The 15,236-nt window shown below is 42.6% G+C and overlaps 2 protein-coding genes across 4 annotated transcripts in view; one reads left to right on the top strand and one right to left on the bottom strand.

Annotated features, from left to right (window-relative positions):
• Nucleotides 1-9,664, top strand: part of EZR (ezrin) — a 37,680-nt gene extending 28,016 nt beyond the window's left edge. For both annotated transcript variants that reach the window (XM_041423919.1, XM_041423920.1), the window contains 7 exons: nucleotides 1,093-1,189; nucleotides 4,199-4,362; nucleotides 5,284-5,414; nucleotides 6,104-6,264; nucleotides 6,540-6,632; nucleotides 7,568-7,819; nucleotides 8,157-9,664. In XM_041423919.1, coding sequence (XP_041279853.1) covers nucleotides 1,093-1,189; nucleotides 4,199-4,362; nucleotides 5,284-5,414; nucleotides 6,104-6,264; nucleotides 6,540-6,632; nucleotides 7,568-7,819; nucleotides 8,157-8,321 — 1,063 coding nt within the window. In that variant the 3' untranslated portion in view covers nucleotides 8,322-9,664. The remainder of the gene's footprint in view (nucleotides 1-1,092; nucleotides 1,190-4,198; nucleotides 4,363-5,283; nucleotides 5,415-6,103; nucleotides 6,265-6,539; nucleotides 6,633-7,567; nucleotides 7,820-8,156) is intronic.
• A 623-nt stretch (nucleotides 9,665-10,287) lies between these two features.
• The window catches only part of SYTL3 (synaptotagmin like 3), a 33,102-nt gene continuing 28,153 nt past the window's right edge, over nucleotides 10,288-15,236 (bottom strand). For both annotated transcript variants that reach the window (XM_041423917.1, XM_041423918.1), the window contains exons 12-16: nucleotides 14,731-14,898; nucleotides 14,425-14,524; nucleotides 13,078-13,186; nucleotides 12,042-12,247; nucleotides 10,288-10,824 (exon numbers count right to left, since the gene is read on the bottom strand). In XM_041423917.1, coding sequence (XP_041279851.1) covers nucleotides 10,694-10,824; nucleotides 12,042-12,247; nucleotides 13,078-13,186; nucleotides 14,425-14,524; nucleotides 14,731-14,898 — 714 coding nt within the window. In that variant the 3' untranslated portion in view covers nucleotides 10,288-10,693. The remainder of the gene's footprint in view (nucleotides 10,825-12,041; nucleotides 12,248-13,077; nucleotides 13,187-14,424; nucleotides 14,525-14,730; nucleotides 14,899-15,236) is intronic.

Raw genomic sequence — 15,236 nt, 5'->3', positions numbered from 1 at the left:
ATCTCAAGTGTTTAGTGAGTGATATAGAAAAATTTCAAGCAAATCAACAGACCTGAACTCCTCAGCAGCGAGGAAGATCTGGGAGTCTGAATCTTGCCCTTTGCTTCATAGGGGAGCTTTTCAATAGTGGGGAGCCACGTGGCACAGCTCATTGCATGACCAGTGAGTAAAGTTCCGATTGGTGACTCATGGGATGGGCTGAAAGAGCAGTTTGTATGGAAGAAAAGAACAGGGCCCTTTGTTACTAACCTTGCCTGTAATCTAGGGGAGGAGATATCTGAAGGGAGGGCATCAAGAGGATGGAGCTAGGCTCCTCTCAGTGCTGCTGAGCAATGGGGGAAGGAGCAGGCACTGATGCACGGGAAGTTCCACCTGAATGTGAGGAAGAACTTCTTTACTGTACAGGTGACCATACACTGGAACAGACTGCCCAGAGAAGCTGTAGACTCTGCCTGACTGGAGGTATTCAGGATGCAATCCTGTGCCATGTGCTCTGAGATAACCCTGCTAGAGCAGGGGGGTTGGACCAGATGATCAACTGTGGTCCCTTCTAACATGACCCATTCTGTGAAACAAAAGAAAATAAATCTTCTCCTACCAATGGTGCCTGTCCAGCCCTTCAGAGTGAAGGCAGCATGGAGGTGACTGGGCTAGCTGTAACACAGCAGGGTAGGTTTGCCTGTGGGTGCTGTAAGGTGTGGGAAGCAGCTCAGTTGCTTTGACTTACGCCTCCCATGATGTGTAAGAGGCCTGTGCAGGGAAGCACGGCACATAACATCTGCATGCTGTGGATTTTGGGTCCAGAGTTAAAAGAAACAAGCTTAAAAGCAGCTGAGCGTGTGGCTTGAGTCCATCCCTGTTACGTAGCCAAAGGTCAGTAGGGATGGCTGATGAGAAATACAAAAGACTCAGCAAGAGAGGTTACTGAGCTTCTTTTCCTACTCCCTGTGGTGTTCTAGTTCAATTACTATCTTCTCTCTTTTGGGAGAGCTTTGTGAAGCATTGCATTCCACCAAGTCTGTGTGTTAGAAGCAATATAGGGGAAAAATGTTTATTGCATCATCCCTTAAAACAAGTTTTTCTCCTTTCCAGACTAACCCCGAAGATTGGGTTCCCCTGGAGCGAAATCAGAAATATCTCTTTCAATGACAAGAAGTTTGTTATAAAGCCTATTGACAAGAAGGCACCAGTAAGTATGTCTAGAAGGGACTCCTGGATACTGCATAGGAATAACTGATACTGTTTCATCTCAAAATAAAGTAGTCTTGGGAGAGGAGAGAGCCACAGATATTCTAGATGCAAAATAAGCATTTGTATTTAGAGTGTACTTAGAGCTGCTGTTTTTTCTGTGCAGCATAAATGAAGGGCTGATAGTGATAGCTAATGTGGAAAAAGATAAAGATTTTACAACTGCAGACTGGGTAACTTCATGCTCAAATTTGAGATTCTTTGCTAGTTCACTAGTCTGTAAGTCCTCTCTGTATATCTTTCAGTGCATGCAAGCTGATAGATAAATTTTATTTTTGTTTTTTCATTTAAAAATACCCAAACATTAAAAAAATTACAGAAGTAGTTCAAGTGCTACTGCAAAACCACATGCATGTATATGGCTTCCCATCCATCACTGTCCACTTCCACATTACAGACAGAGTAAAATATTGTATTTGTTGACTTTCTGGAACACCAAGGTAAATCTCAGGGATATGACTTTGGTGGAGAGCTGAAATATAGCTACCTGTGAATGTTGCTTTTCAATACTTAAAAGTATGTTTTCAGAGTTATTTTAGTGAGGAATTAGAAACTTACTTTGACCTGTTGAGAACATAAGATGGAATAACTGATATAGGTGGATGTCATTCTGTCAGTCTTGTGAAATTAGTGGAGTAGTTGAGAAAGACCTCCTCTGCTCTTCCCCCACCCCAGTACTTGGCCGTGGTGGGTAAGTACAGCCCAGAGAAATAATAAGCAGCCTGGCTTTGGCAAAGGATGATGGCTTATAAATATCTCCAACAGAAAAAGATCCTCCCAGTAATTTAAAGGATACTAATGCACTGTGTGCTGCAGGGATTTCTTCCTTCCTCTAGATAAGAACCTGGGGGAGAGGAGCTTTTTTCTGTGATGCTGTTAGTGAAAACAACAGAACTCCCCAGAGACAGAAAGCTGGTCTGTCAGGCATGCTTTTCTCAATAGAAGAGCCTCTTGCATGTGTTGCACATAATTACAAAACACAGATCACAGCTTGCCACCCACTCCTCAAAGAGTCAATCTGAATTTGAAGTGGAAGGCTTGCAAAAGGCTGGTACAGAAAGGTGTTAGCATTGAAAACCTCAGTTTTGTTTCCTCCTTCCCTGTCAATTGTTATTTTCCCTCTGGCTGACGGTATGTTTAAAGCTGTGCTTAAAATAAGAATTTACCTGGCCATGAATTTTGAGTATTCAGGAAGTTGTCTGGGTATTTTTGTGTACTTTTGTCTGCTTTTAAAAAGGCAGGCATTATAACTACAGCGAAATACTCAGTCCACTCAAGTTGTAGGTTGGAAGGTCTCTTTTAATTTGGAGGATTCTATATGTCTGTGTTTAAATTTACAGTAATGTAAAGGGCAGAGTCTTGTGGCACCTTGCCCAGGATAAGCTTTTTAATTTTTGGGCTTTGTCTGCCCATATACTCCAAGTTCTTCGGCACATTATCTTTAAAATATTGGGGTGCAATTCTCCCAGTTGTGTGAGATCTGGGGTAGGCTGGGAATGGGGAAATAAAGGAATTCTTTTATATTTGTATTTGAATGTTGTGTCCCTTGATTATGGCCTTAAATGACAAATGTATGCACCGTTCATACCCTTCATATTTACTTCCATGAAAGTGAGCTTTGCCTCAGCATAGGGACCTGTTCATCACAATATGCACAAACTGTTTTTACAATTACTTGTCAGAAGTAGGAGGTTGGATGAGCAGCTTAGAGTCACAATTATCAGGATCAGACCTTTGAACCTCGGAATGGCTCTGGCAGGATTTAGTGGGAGAACACAGCACACTGCCCTGACTGCCTCTTCTGCAGCCAGTGTGCATTAGGGAAATGCATTGGAGAACGTCAGTCTTTGTCAGCATGTTCATCTTAATACCACTTAGTGAGCTTTTAATTGCTTAGTGTGACTTCTAGTTTTCCCAGAGATAGCCACAGTTGTGCTTCTGAGCTCAGGCAATTAAAAACATGGTCACTGCTTCCATGCCTGGTTCCATCTCTTGCTAACAGTGAGGCAATCCATAGGAGAGTAATTCTGAGGAATGGGCACTGGTTTATGGTGGTAATGTGGCAGCTTGCCCACTATCCATGTAGTAAACAGAAAAAGCACAAGGATGTTTATCCACTGTGGAAGTTTAGACTGTGTTGTAGATGTGTGTGGTTGTGGAGTCAGAAAAATTATCAGGGAGGTAGTGAACTTGGGCCCTCTGTATCCCTCCTTAGCTGGTTTTCTTCTAGAAGAGCTAATCTAATTTATAGTTTCTGTAAAAGTCTGATTATAGGACAGGTAATAAGAAATTTGGGAATGTCCTTTTTACCGAACCAGAAATTTTAAAATAGCGTGTGTTTTGTTACTGCCTGCAACGTGGTATTCCAAATAACCCATGTGGTTGATAGTTAAAAAATTAGTTTTCATTTGACACTCTTCTGACAGCCGAGGTCAACTTAACTAGGAAATGCCACAGAATGGACAAGAATTATATTGAAAGGCATTTTCCTCTGAAAAAACACGTGGGGCCTCTAATGTTGATTCAGATAAATTGAGAAATTCTACAAAGTTACATTTGTAGTGTGTGCCTTTGTGCTTTGTCTTTCAGTCACAAAACTGCAAACTGAAAAACTACTCAATACTAGAGGTCTGTGTGTTGCCCAGATGTTTACCTGCCAACCCAGAACCTTCTACAACATCTAACAATCTCCATTTAAATGAGACCTCATCTATCTGGGATTTTCTCTAAAAGATGCTTTATCTAGAAGATATAGATAGACTTTAAATGCAGAATATAAATCACAATAGTTTTGGCTTCAGATGATATTTGCAGTCCCCGCTGCTGTGTTTAAATGGCCTTGCATGTATGTCCGGATTACAATTAAATTAGTGACAAGATGTTCTGTCTGTAGTTAGCTGGGAGGAGAATGAGTGTTTGGAAAAAACTGACTGTGGTGTTTCTCTCCTAGGACTTTGTGTTTTATGCCCCTCGCCTGAGAATTAACAAGAGGATCCTGCAGCTCTGCATGGGCAACCATGAGCTGTACATGCGGCGCAGGAAGCCCGACACAATTGAGGTGCAGCAGATGAAAGCCCAGGCCCGGGAGGAGAAGCACCAGAAACAACTGGAAAGGTGGGCTTGGATACAGGCAGCTGGTGTGGCATGGCAGAAATAAATGGCACCCAAGTGCCAGGGTTCAGCAGGCAGCTGTATCCCTGGGCAGGGGTCAGTAACGTGGGCGAGGCTCTGAGCCATGCCAGGCTCAGGAGGAGCACGTGTGGCCCTGGAGCTCTGGAGTATGGGCAGGGACTCAGGGTGTGCTGCAGTGGGACTGTTTTACCCTTCCTGCTTGGCCCTGTGCCCACACAGTCAGCTGTCCTGGCTGCAGCCTCAGGAGCTGCAAGAAAATGTGCAAGTAAAGGTGCAGCAGGCTTGGTGTGGTGGTGTGCAGCTAGAGAAGGGTTTTCCTGACTCTGGAGTGTTGGCATCTGAGTCATGTGCTGAGCCATGGGATGGCTGGGAGTAAGGAGAAGCCTTCACAGGGAGCACATAGGTGTACACTGTAAAGACAGAAGGAACTGGGAGATCTCTTACAGGCAAGGAAAAGGAATATCAATTCTACCACTGGCTGCAGGTTGCTTATGTTTCAAGAAATCATGCTGCTTTTGTCCTCAACTTGTGGATTGCTTATCTCTTTTCTCTCAGTGCTGTTGTTTTCACAGCTCCTTAAGTTTCCATATGGCAGAAGTAACAAAGTTACACCTCTTCTGCCTTGCAGTACAAGTCCTCTTTTTCCTCTGTCTAGCAGCTATTTGGTATTCTAAATTTCTGTGGCAACCAACAAAAATACAAATGCTTTTATGAAATGAGGTATCTAAAACAGAGCAAAAATTCTGAAGAGATGAAGGAACAGCCTATTTCTGTCTTCTGGCTCCTGTTTCGTGGCAGCCACTTCCCCATTGAGCTGCCTGGAGAGATTCCCAGCCAGCTTTCTTGTCTGGCAGTAGCTTGGGTCTGAAAGTGAGCTTTCAGCATGAAATGTGTTTCTAACAGGAAACAACTAGAAGATGAAAAGAAGAGGAGAGAGACAATTGAGAGGGAGAAAGAGCAAATGCTGAGGGAGAAGGAGGAGCTGCTGGTGAGGCTACAAGAGTATGAAGTGAAGACTCAGAAAGCAGAGAAAGGTAAAGTATTTGTCCTGGCTGACCAGACCATGTATTGTGCTCCATAGAGGAGTTGTATGGGTTGTTGCCCATGCCTTTCCTAAATCTGGTGACACTGGGATTGCTTGGCAAGACTTACTAATGTCTGTCTGCCTATACAGCTAAATGTACAAATGTGCATCCAAAGGATGAAAGTAGCATAAAATCTGCAGATTTTATTTGGAAACTGAAGAGCAGGAACTCTGTTTTCCCCTGTTGCCAGGAGGAATTGAGTAGCACAGCCTCTTCCAGCAGTGAGCAAGAGTTCAGCCCTCAAGTACTTTTTACTAACTCCTAACAGAAAAAGTGCTTTGGGAACAAATCTTTCCAGTGAAATGGAAGCTTCTGTTTCAATGCGCAGAAGAACACATTGGAGGCAACAACATCTGGTCCATGCAGCAAACTGTCAGTTACTGGCAGCAGAGTCATGTCAGTGTTGCAGACTTCAACGCAAACATCTCGCAGAAGATTTAATTACAATGTGCATCTGACTACTTCTGAATCCAGTTACTTGGTGTATTGTACAAATAATTACTGTGAGGAGCACAGCGAAGGGAGTATTGCAAGCTGGAATAAGGTCCTCTCATGACTTCTGCAGTTACCTAAGAGACTGAAGTTCTTTAGCTTTGACCAGACTTGTGGACTAACCACATTGATCTGTCTCCTTGCAGAGCTGTCAGATCAGATCCAAAGAGCCATTCAGCTGGAAGAGGAGAGGAAACGGGCCCAGGAGGAGGCAGAACGCCTGGAAGCTGAACGTTTGGCAGCTCTGCAGGCCAAGGAAGAGCTGGAGAGACAAACTATGGACCAGATAAAGAGCCAGGAACAGCTGGTAAGACTCAATTATTTTGAGAATAAGATACACAAGCATATTACTGTGCCCTTGAATAAGGCAAAGCCATCATGCCCAGGGAAAAACATAGTGCAGTGAAGTAATGGGCTGTCATTGTGGCCCTGGTTTCTATCCTAAGCAATCTAATTTTTAGTTCTTTGTTTTCCTATTCAGTCTCTATTAGAGTTAACAGTATTTTTTATTGTGTTTGGTTTTTTGGTTGGGTTGGTGTTTTTTCTAAGAATCCTTGTAATTCTCATTTTATTGTTCAACAGGCTACAGAGCTTGCAGAGTATACAGCCAAGATAGCACTTCTTGAAGAGGCAAGGAAGCGTAAAGAGAGTGAGGTTGAAGAGTGGCAAATCAGAGTGAGTATCTGCTTTACCAGTTGCTCTAAAATTCTGTGCTTAAGCAGAGTATACTGTGGTTCTTAGCCTGGTGTGACTTCCACATGTTTAAGGCTTCTTAAACATGTGGAAGCAAACCTCTGTACAGCAGTGAAAAAGACCAAACTTGTCAAGAATGTGCAATATGTCTGCAAAAACAAAAACACCTTTCTTCCAACAACCCTTCAGTCAAAAGTCAGAATGAAAACCTGTATAAAACCTGAAAATGTGATCATTGTCTTGGAGCCTTAGGGAGAGAGGGATACATGAATAAATGATTCATGTAATCCGTGATAAAATGTCTGAAAACATTACATCAGTCAAGAGAAGGTGCTGCAAGTGCAGCCACACTGCAGGTGTCTGTTTTGAGGGACATGTGCTGTTGTCGCTGGCTTCCTGATATCTGGATCAGGAGAGTTTAATAAACTGCTGCACTAAAACCACACAAGGCTCAGAGTGCTGGAACTCCCAGTGCACTGTAAGACACATGGGAGGGCAGAACCACTGCAGCAGCAGGAAAAGTGACTGCCTGGTGTGTAATTGCACTAAAAATGCCAAATTAGATTCCCAAATTCTTACTCTGTGGAACCGGTGTGCCTCCAGCCTACAGCTCTTCAAATGGAGAACAGAATGATGATAACTGTAGCTTTCCATAGAACTTTTTCCTGGGTTGTTTATTGGAAGAATGTTTTTTGTTCAGACCCCCTGCACATTACACAGTGGCTGATGATGACAGCATCCCTAGCAAAAAAAAAAAAAAAGTTCTCTAATAATGGAGTACCGTCAGCTGCAGACATTTAATTCTCTCTTGCTTTTCATAGTAGATAGAAAAACTAGGAAGATAAACATTTAAGTGTTCATTAAGCTGATTTAAAGTAAGAAATGCATTTAAAATATTTTCCACTCTTTTCCCAAAGGCCAGGGAAGCACAGGAGGATCTGGTAAAGACCAAGGAGGAGTTACACCTGGTAATGACTGCTCCACCTCCACCGCCACCCCCTGTCTACGAGCCAGTGAATTACCACGTCCATGACAACTTGCAAGATGAGGGCTCAGAGTACTCAGCCTACAGCGCCGAGTTCTCCAGCGAGGGCATCAGGAATGACCGCAACGAGGAGAAGCGCATTACCGAGGCAGAGAAGAACGCAAGAGTGCAGAGCCAGCTGAGGGTAAGGCGCTGCTTGGAGCAGGCAGAGGAACTGAAACGATCAGTCCTGGACAACAGGTCCTTTAACCACTTGGTTAAACACACAAAGCATGACAGTTTCTCTTTGTTTACAGTTCCTATAGAAGTCTGAAATAAAGGCTAGGTATATAAAAATTACTCTCATTGCTCAAGCTTTGAGATTGCTTAAATCATCCATAATGGTTTTGGAAAGGCCAGGTCATATCCATATCCCATCTCTGTCCAAGCATAAACAACTATCAGCTCTCCCCAGAGAACACAACTGACAGGAGCTGAGAGCTTCTCACAGTAACCTGTATTTATTGTTCTTCGTATTGCAGGCGCTGACAGATGAGCTGGCCCAGGCTCGCCATGAGGACAAGAGGACCCAAAACGATATCATCCACTCGGAGAACATGCGCCAGGGACGGGACAAGTACAAGACGCTGCGGCAGATCCGGCAAGGCAACACCAAGCAGAGAATCGATGAGTTTGAGGCAATGTAAAGAGGCTTGTAAGAAGACAGGACTGTGGGAAAGGCAGATCTTAATGCTGTGTTCTTGTTTTGGGGTTTTGTTGTATTGGTTTTTTGGTTTGTTTTTTTTTTTTCTCTGAAGAGGGGTCACTGTATGACACTTAACCAATGTTCTCTAAACCCAGAGGTGTTTGAATCTCCCTTTTATTCTGAACCTGCTGTGAAATTTGGTATAGTTTAAAACTTATTGTACCACAGATCCTGGTAACTTGCTCATGCCTTTACTTAGTGCCAAAAGGCCTTATGTCACATCTCTCTTTAAGCAAGACAAATTTTAACAGGCCGTGCTTCTATTTAAAGATGCATGTCCTGTGCAGGTGCTGGATTCAGCCTGGTCTAAAAGATAAGCATCTGTGGGTGAATTTTGTGCCATATGTCTTTGTATTATTAACTACAGTGTAAAGTGTAACAGCTGAGAAGACCGGTTGTGGAACTCAGGATTTTCAAGCACCTGTGTGTTGTACATCCACACACAGGTGCATGTAGATCCTGTTTTTTCCTTGGTCTTGATGCCCATGTTCCCCCTTCCCTTCCCTCTCCCCCACACAAAAGAACTGACAACACCTCAGAACTTCTTTGTGTAGAAATTTGATATTTTCTAGTTGCTGCTCTCACCTGGAGAAATGGTGCAGTGATGGCTCAGAAGTGGCATAGGGACACTGATACCCTCTTCATGTAACAAGTAGCAAATACTCCTGGAATCTACGACACCACTGTGTTTGCATTCCAGCTTCATTACTGATCAGTTGTAGTGTAGTATTTATAAATATATATATAAAACATGCAATATGTGAATTGCAGTACTAGTTAAAGGGAAATAGTTTTGCTCTGTATATTTTGTTACTTTTCAGATTTAATAAGACTTGCATCTGTAAAAATGCCTAAACAAGACTGTAGTCTGATACAGTGCAGCTGATTATTTACTATAAAGCATTATTTGTAAAGATCATTTTTTTACTTAATGAAAACTGTTATATGTACACATGATCCAATATATACAATTTTACTGCACCTATTTTTCTAACAAATTTTCTAATTTTTTTAAATGTTTGATTTAAAGTTTCAGACTCCAAAGATGAAGGGACTGCTTGTTTATATCACAGTTGTATTCTCTCTAGTGGAGAGCATTTCTGTGACCATCCTTCCCCCACTCTACCCTTTTTTCCTTGAAAATCTGTTAGAAAGTGAGATACAGTATGTTGTCACCTCTTCATTTACAATTTCTATGCTGCATTATACTTGAGTTGAATCTTGTGTGGGGTTTTTTTATTTGCAGCAGCAACCATCTAAATAAAAGATCTGCAAAGTAACAAAGGCGATGGAGTGAAGTGTTTCTTGTGTGAGGTTATTTTGAGTAAGTTGTGCTTCTGCTCTTTTAGTTCCTGAGCTTAGCTTTTAAGTCCCCTGTGTTTTTAAATCTCAAATCCTTCAAAGCCACACTGACCAAGAAAGGAAGGGGGAATACTCCAAGTAAGGACTAAAACTAAAACACAGCAAACAGTAGTTACAGAAGTTTCTGCTGACTGTAAAGCCACAGCCAAGGCAAGGCAAACTGACACAGGAGTTTGGCCCTAAGCTTGTCCACATGAAGCAATGATAAACTCAGCAAAGCTAAACTTTTGTCATGTGCTGTTCGCCCTACGGATGAAGTTGTTAATTTTGTCTTAAAGTGGCAGCGGATAAAAAGGGACTTGTTACACCCACCCTTATTCCATTGGCTGTAGTCCCACCCTGCTACTGACAGGGAATTTATACATTTAACTTTCTAAGCACCAGGCTACAGCACACATTTGAGAGACCTGGCTACAGGCCAAAGCTTTTTAGGATCACATGAAATAAAGAGGCAATGTAGTTAATGCTGAAGCAGAGGCGTTAGCATCACCCATTTGCAGCAAGCAAAGATAAGCTGGTTTTGTATTCTGCGGCTGAAACATCAATGCAAGAGGGAAACAATGTAACTTTATTGTTGCTACAGTTATTTTCTCAGAAGTAGTCCTAGTTGTGACTTAAATTAAAGAGTAACAGTTCTGCTAGGCCTGGAAATTGAAAGCTGCACATTGTCTGGCTCCTGTTGCTTTGACAGCATAATGCATCTCAAACTGAGGCCGTCACTCCTGAAGAAACATTATTATCCTTACACTCCAGCTAGAGACAGAGGCTAAAGCCTTAACTTCTGAAGAAATAAAACATTCAGAATGTCACACACGTTCAAACACATAATTCTATTCCCAAAAAACTGGAATAGGTGCTATTGCACTGTACCTTTCCCAGACCTGATGCATATGTACCACTTCAGTTTAAACATCAGACATGGGACAGGAAAGGTTGTTGTGTGATAATCTCTCATGATTTAAAGTTTTCCTTATTTGAATGCAGTACAAGTGTGAAGTCCATCCACGTGTTTGGGTTGCGGAGCACTTCCTGCCATTGGAGCACTCCCTGAGAAGCAAGGTCCATAGAGCCAAAGAATTCCTCTGCAAGAAAGTAAAAGGAAAGATTAAAGTTACTTTTCACTTGGCATTACCCAACTTCTGGCCAACCCTTTCACCCACTTCTACAATTTCAGCTGTTCTGTAGCTCCCGAGGCACTAATTGCAATAAATGGGATTTATACTTTTGAACTATTATTTACATCCTGTTAAAGTGGGAGCACTTTCTGAAGAGTGCAACCTGTAGCAAAGAAAAAGTTTTTGGCTGCATGACTGAAAGCAGAAGAGCAAGTGTGCATGCTCATAATGGCAGAATGGCACTAAGCCTCCTGCTTCAGTTCATTCCATGTTTAGGACTTGGATCACTTACAAGCAGATAGTCCCTGCTCTAGCAGAAAGGCAAGTGTGGGCTAGGATAAGCAAAACAACTTCATGAGGAAGCCTGCATGACATTGAGCTATCACTAGTGATAATACTCTGTAAACTGCACACTGATACCAAAACAACATCTGACCCTTTCCTCTCAAATATGGAAACCCAGGGCACGTAACTCACTGGGAGAAGGAACAAGGGTGGGAGACTCTTGAGCAGCCTTCAAGGGACAATGCTTCCCTGCTCAACTACCAGGGAAACAGGGCCTATTGAGTGAGCAGAGGGTTTCTCAGACATTGCTCAGCCCTGAGAAAGAAAGCTCACTCTTAGGTTAGAGCAGAGCCCAAAACTTCAAACATCCAACAGCCCCTTTGGAGCAACTCTCACCTCCTGTATTTCATTGATTGGATTGATTTGTGGATATAAAGTCATAAGCACAGACATAAGCAAGGTTGGAATCTGTGAGAGGATTAATTCTCCTGCTTCCTTCTGATGAGAAGTTATTTAAAATAAGCCAATTCATAGAAAACAACTAAAGGAATAAGTCTTTAAAAATATGTAGAGCTCTGTGTGAGTTAGAGCACACAATTTCTGTGCTTGTCTCAGCATGGCTCTGACCCATAAAAATCACCATGGTAGCAAATGGCTTTCCTGAAAATTTCTACTGACATCGCTGATCTCCTGCACAGACCTGAACAGAAGCACCTGTATCAATTCTTGCATGATCAGAGCACAAGACTGAAAGTTGCTTGGGACAGAGGCTGGGACAGCATATGTAGGCACATGAAAGCAGATAATAAATAGCACAGGATAATTTATTATTGCTTGGGATGTAAACTAAATGCACTTTTCTCCAAATTACATTCAACTTTCAGCAATAGAGAACTCACTTGCACCAAGCTTGGCACCTCCTAGGAACTGATCACTTGAGCTGAAAGTTGACTTGTGCCACACAGTCAGGTGTAGACATGATCGCTGTAGCTGAGCTGGCATCACACCATCAAAGACAAACAAGTGTTTCCACTGTGGACAGGTTTCTTTCTTCACAGCAGGAGACTTTTGCTTTACCTCTGCTTGGTCTGGAAGGATAAGACAACTTCCCCCCCCCGAAAGAAAGGAGTTCAGCAAGGTTACTGATTTCTCAACAAGAAAACAGACCATTTTGATAACCAAATAGAGGTTAGAGGGTTTAACTAGAGCCCATTGGTTTGCCTTAAATAGCAAAAAAGTTCAGCCTTAGTGAAAGGTAGAACATGGTGCTCTTGTGTTGATTTTGGGACCTGCACCTTTTCCTGCCAGCCTTTAGTGCAGTTTCCAGCCTGCCTTTAGCAATAGGCTAAAGGAAACAATAGGCTCTTGTAGTCTGCTTTGACTTTGCTGTCACTGACTGCTGAAGGAGTCTTTGCTCCACGTGCTGCTACCCAATAGCGCCTCAAATCTAACTTTCAGAAGATGAAATGCCCACCCATTTCACCAAAGGTGAGGCGCACAACAGGTGAAATGGCTTTATGAGATGTAAGTTTACCCCAGTATCATCCTTCCAGTGGTATCTGATGCCTGACAGCAAGGAAGTAAAACAATCCCACGTACAAGCTACTCAGCACACTGAAGAAAAATTAAGTTCTTTCTCGTCAAGAATGAAGAGGATAAAAGTTTTCAATGTATCCAGAGCAACACTTAATTCTGCAAAGGCACAGCTGAAACTGTGACAAAAGCCTCTTTATTTGCACCTTTTTTCCCATCACTACCCTGCAAACTGCTGCTGTTCTGCAGACACCCAAGTGTCACCATTTCTAGGAAGTCTGGTTAAGAGTGTGGGCAATGCCACTTTCCCATGCCAGTCTCCTGCTGGAAACATGTTAACATGTATATTTGCATGGAGCACATGTGACAGTCTCTATTTGAGGTGCTAGGTCTCAGACATACCCTTTAACAAAGGAGTTCAGCATTCCAGCAGATCTCAGCATGGGCAAGTTCTTGGCCCCTAATATCATAACTTGAAGCTGGCAGGTGAGAACTCCTCGGTCTTTGTTTCCTGAAAAAGGAGCACTTACCACATGAAATGCCCAGTTAGCTCAGCTCATAGCTTAAGATGCTGCTAAAAGTAAGCAGGGGAATGCTTAAGTGGCACTACTGAGATAAGGAGTCATAAGGCTGGACTAGGAACATTTCAAAGATTTGAATGTTTGTACAGGGAATGATTCACACACAAAGCAAACCAAGCAGTGAGTAGCAGGCTGCTTTGTGATCCCTGTTCCAAAGACAAAGCTTTCTGTTGTGTTTGTGAAAAGCAAACACAGGGCAGTACACACAGAAGCATTTCTCTGGAACAGTCAGAAGCAGTGGAAAGAGCCAAAGCCATGATGTGGTACTGCTTCACTCACAGCTCTAGGCACAGAGCAGAGACCCAAAACACAGGCCTGCAAAGGGAGGAAAACCAGAAGATACAGAGTTGGTAACTTTGGGGTCATTTGGAAAAGAAAAGGGAACAAAAATAACAAATCAGTTAATTAGAGCTTCCCCTTGGTCTCTACCTGCTGCTGTGCCCTGGACACAGAGAGCACTACTGGAGCTCTGAATGTCTGCACATCTCACTAAGGTCTAGGAATGTAAGGAAAAGAAGGTTTTTCCTATCCCTCCCTCCCAAAGTGTTTACTTCACTCCAGTAGCAGGTGCTTGCTCGGACATACTACAGCAATATTTAGTGTATCTTACAAGTTTTCATTACTAGAAACTGAATCCTGACTATACATTTTGACCCTAACACCTTTAAAGTTAAACAATCTCCCTAAGATGAGACCACTGGAAGAAGCCAAGGGTGCTGGTCTGGTATCTTTGCAGATACTTACCTTCCAAATTTTCCCCAAATTGGCAGTCTCTGCCTTGGACAGCAGAACTGCTGTTTCACCTCCAGAATCACCTCTACTGGTAACACATCATGACAGACACAAGTTTGGAAAACAGCTGGATGCAACATACTGCTGCCATTGTAATGTGCAACTTTTGTTTGCAGTAAAAACAACAAATATGCAAAGCTGGAAATGTTTTGATTTTAAACAATCTAAGATATAAAACACCACAAAGCACCATTTGCTGTAGCTGTTAAAAAACCCATACAGGAATGTTACATGGACATTTTGCCAGTCCTTCATGGATCTCAATTCTTTTCTAGCCAAGGAATTCACAGAATCATAGAATCGTTTATATTGGAAAAGACCTCCAAAATCATTAGAGCAACTGTTAAGCACTTGTGGATGCCAAAATATTTTATACCTTCAAACTGGATGTTTTGATACTGGACTGGTACCAACAGCCTTGCAGACATGAGGAGCTCAGTGCTGTACTGGATAAGATCATCTTCAGGCTTCTCAAGCTGAAGAAAGGGACATACAGAAGTCTGCATTACTGCAATCATCCTCACAGCTTATTCTCACATCCAATTTGTGTTTCCAACACATCTTGCTAATGGGCTGGAATGACAGCACCTTCGCCTCAATGATCTCACAGGGGTGATCTTTCTCACAGCTTTCACCACATCTTGCTCTTAAGGTACGATTAAGCACAAAAACTTAGAATCACCTTGGGTTTCAGTGGGTACCAGTCAAACTGCATCGAGTCCTCTTCAAAATTCCATGCTGCCAGGGGAATCACCACCTGCCCCAAAAACACCCTGTATTTGAGAGCTCCTGCATGCCACACAGAGATCTGAAGTTGCCGACTTCTCAGCTGGGAGTGTTCAATCTTGTACTAGAAAGACAAACAGCATTTACAGAGCAGTGCACAGGATGAATGCAGGCCCATGCTCATGATCTGCTCCCAGGAAGCCCAGCCAGAGCACGATTGAAGGCCCCTGGATGCAGACAGAACCATGTTGTCTGACTGTGCTTTGCAACCTGAAAAAACCCAACTACTTATATATTATACATGCTGAATAATGCTCATTCAAATAGCAAATAACATTCCAGGAATACCTTGACCAGCCTTCCTAAAACTTTTGAATATAAATTCAGAACTTTAAATAACTCTTCAGCATTTTTGCTGGATTTTTGGGTTCTTTTTTTTCCTTTTCCTTTTACGGGGGTGGG

This window comes from Onychostruthus taczanowskii, unplaced genomic scaffold (genome assembly GCF_017590055.1).
Source record: "Onychostruthus taczanowskii isolate IOZ18803 unplaced genomic scaffold, ASM1759005v1 scaffold8, whole genome shotgun sequence".
NCBI classification, from domain to species: domain Eukaryota; kingdom Metazoa; phylum Chordata; class Aves; order Passeriformes; family Passeridae; genus Onychostruthus; species Onychostruthus taczanowskii.
This window is presented reverse-complemented; position numbering and strand designations above follow the sequence as displayed.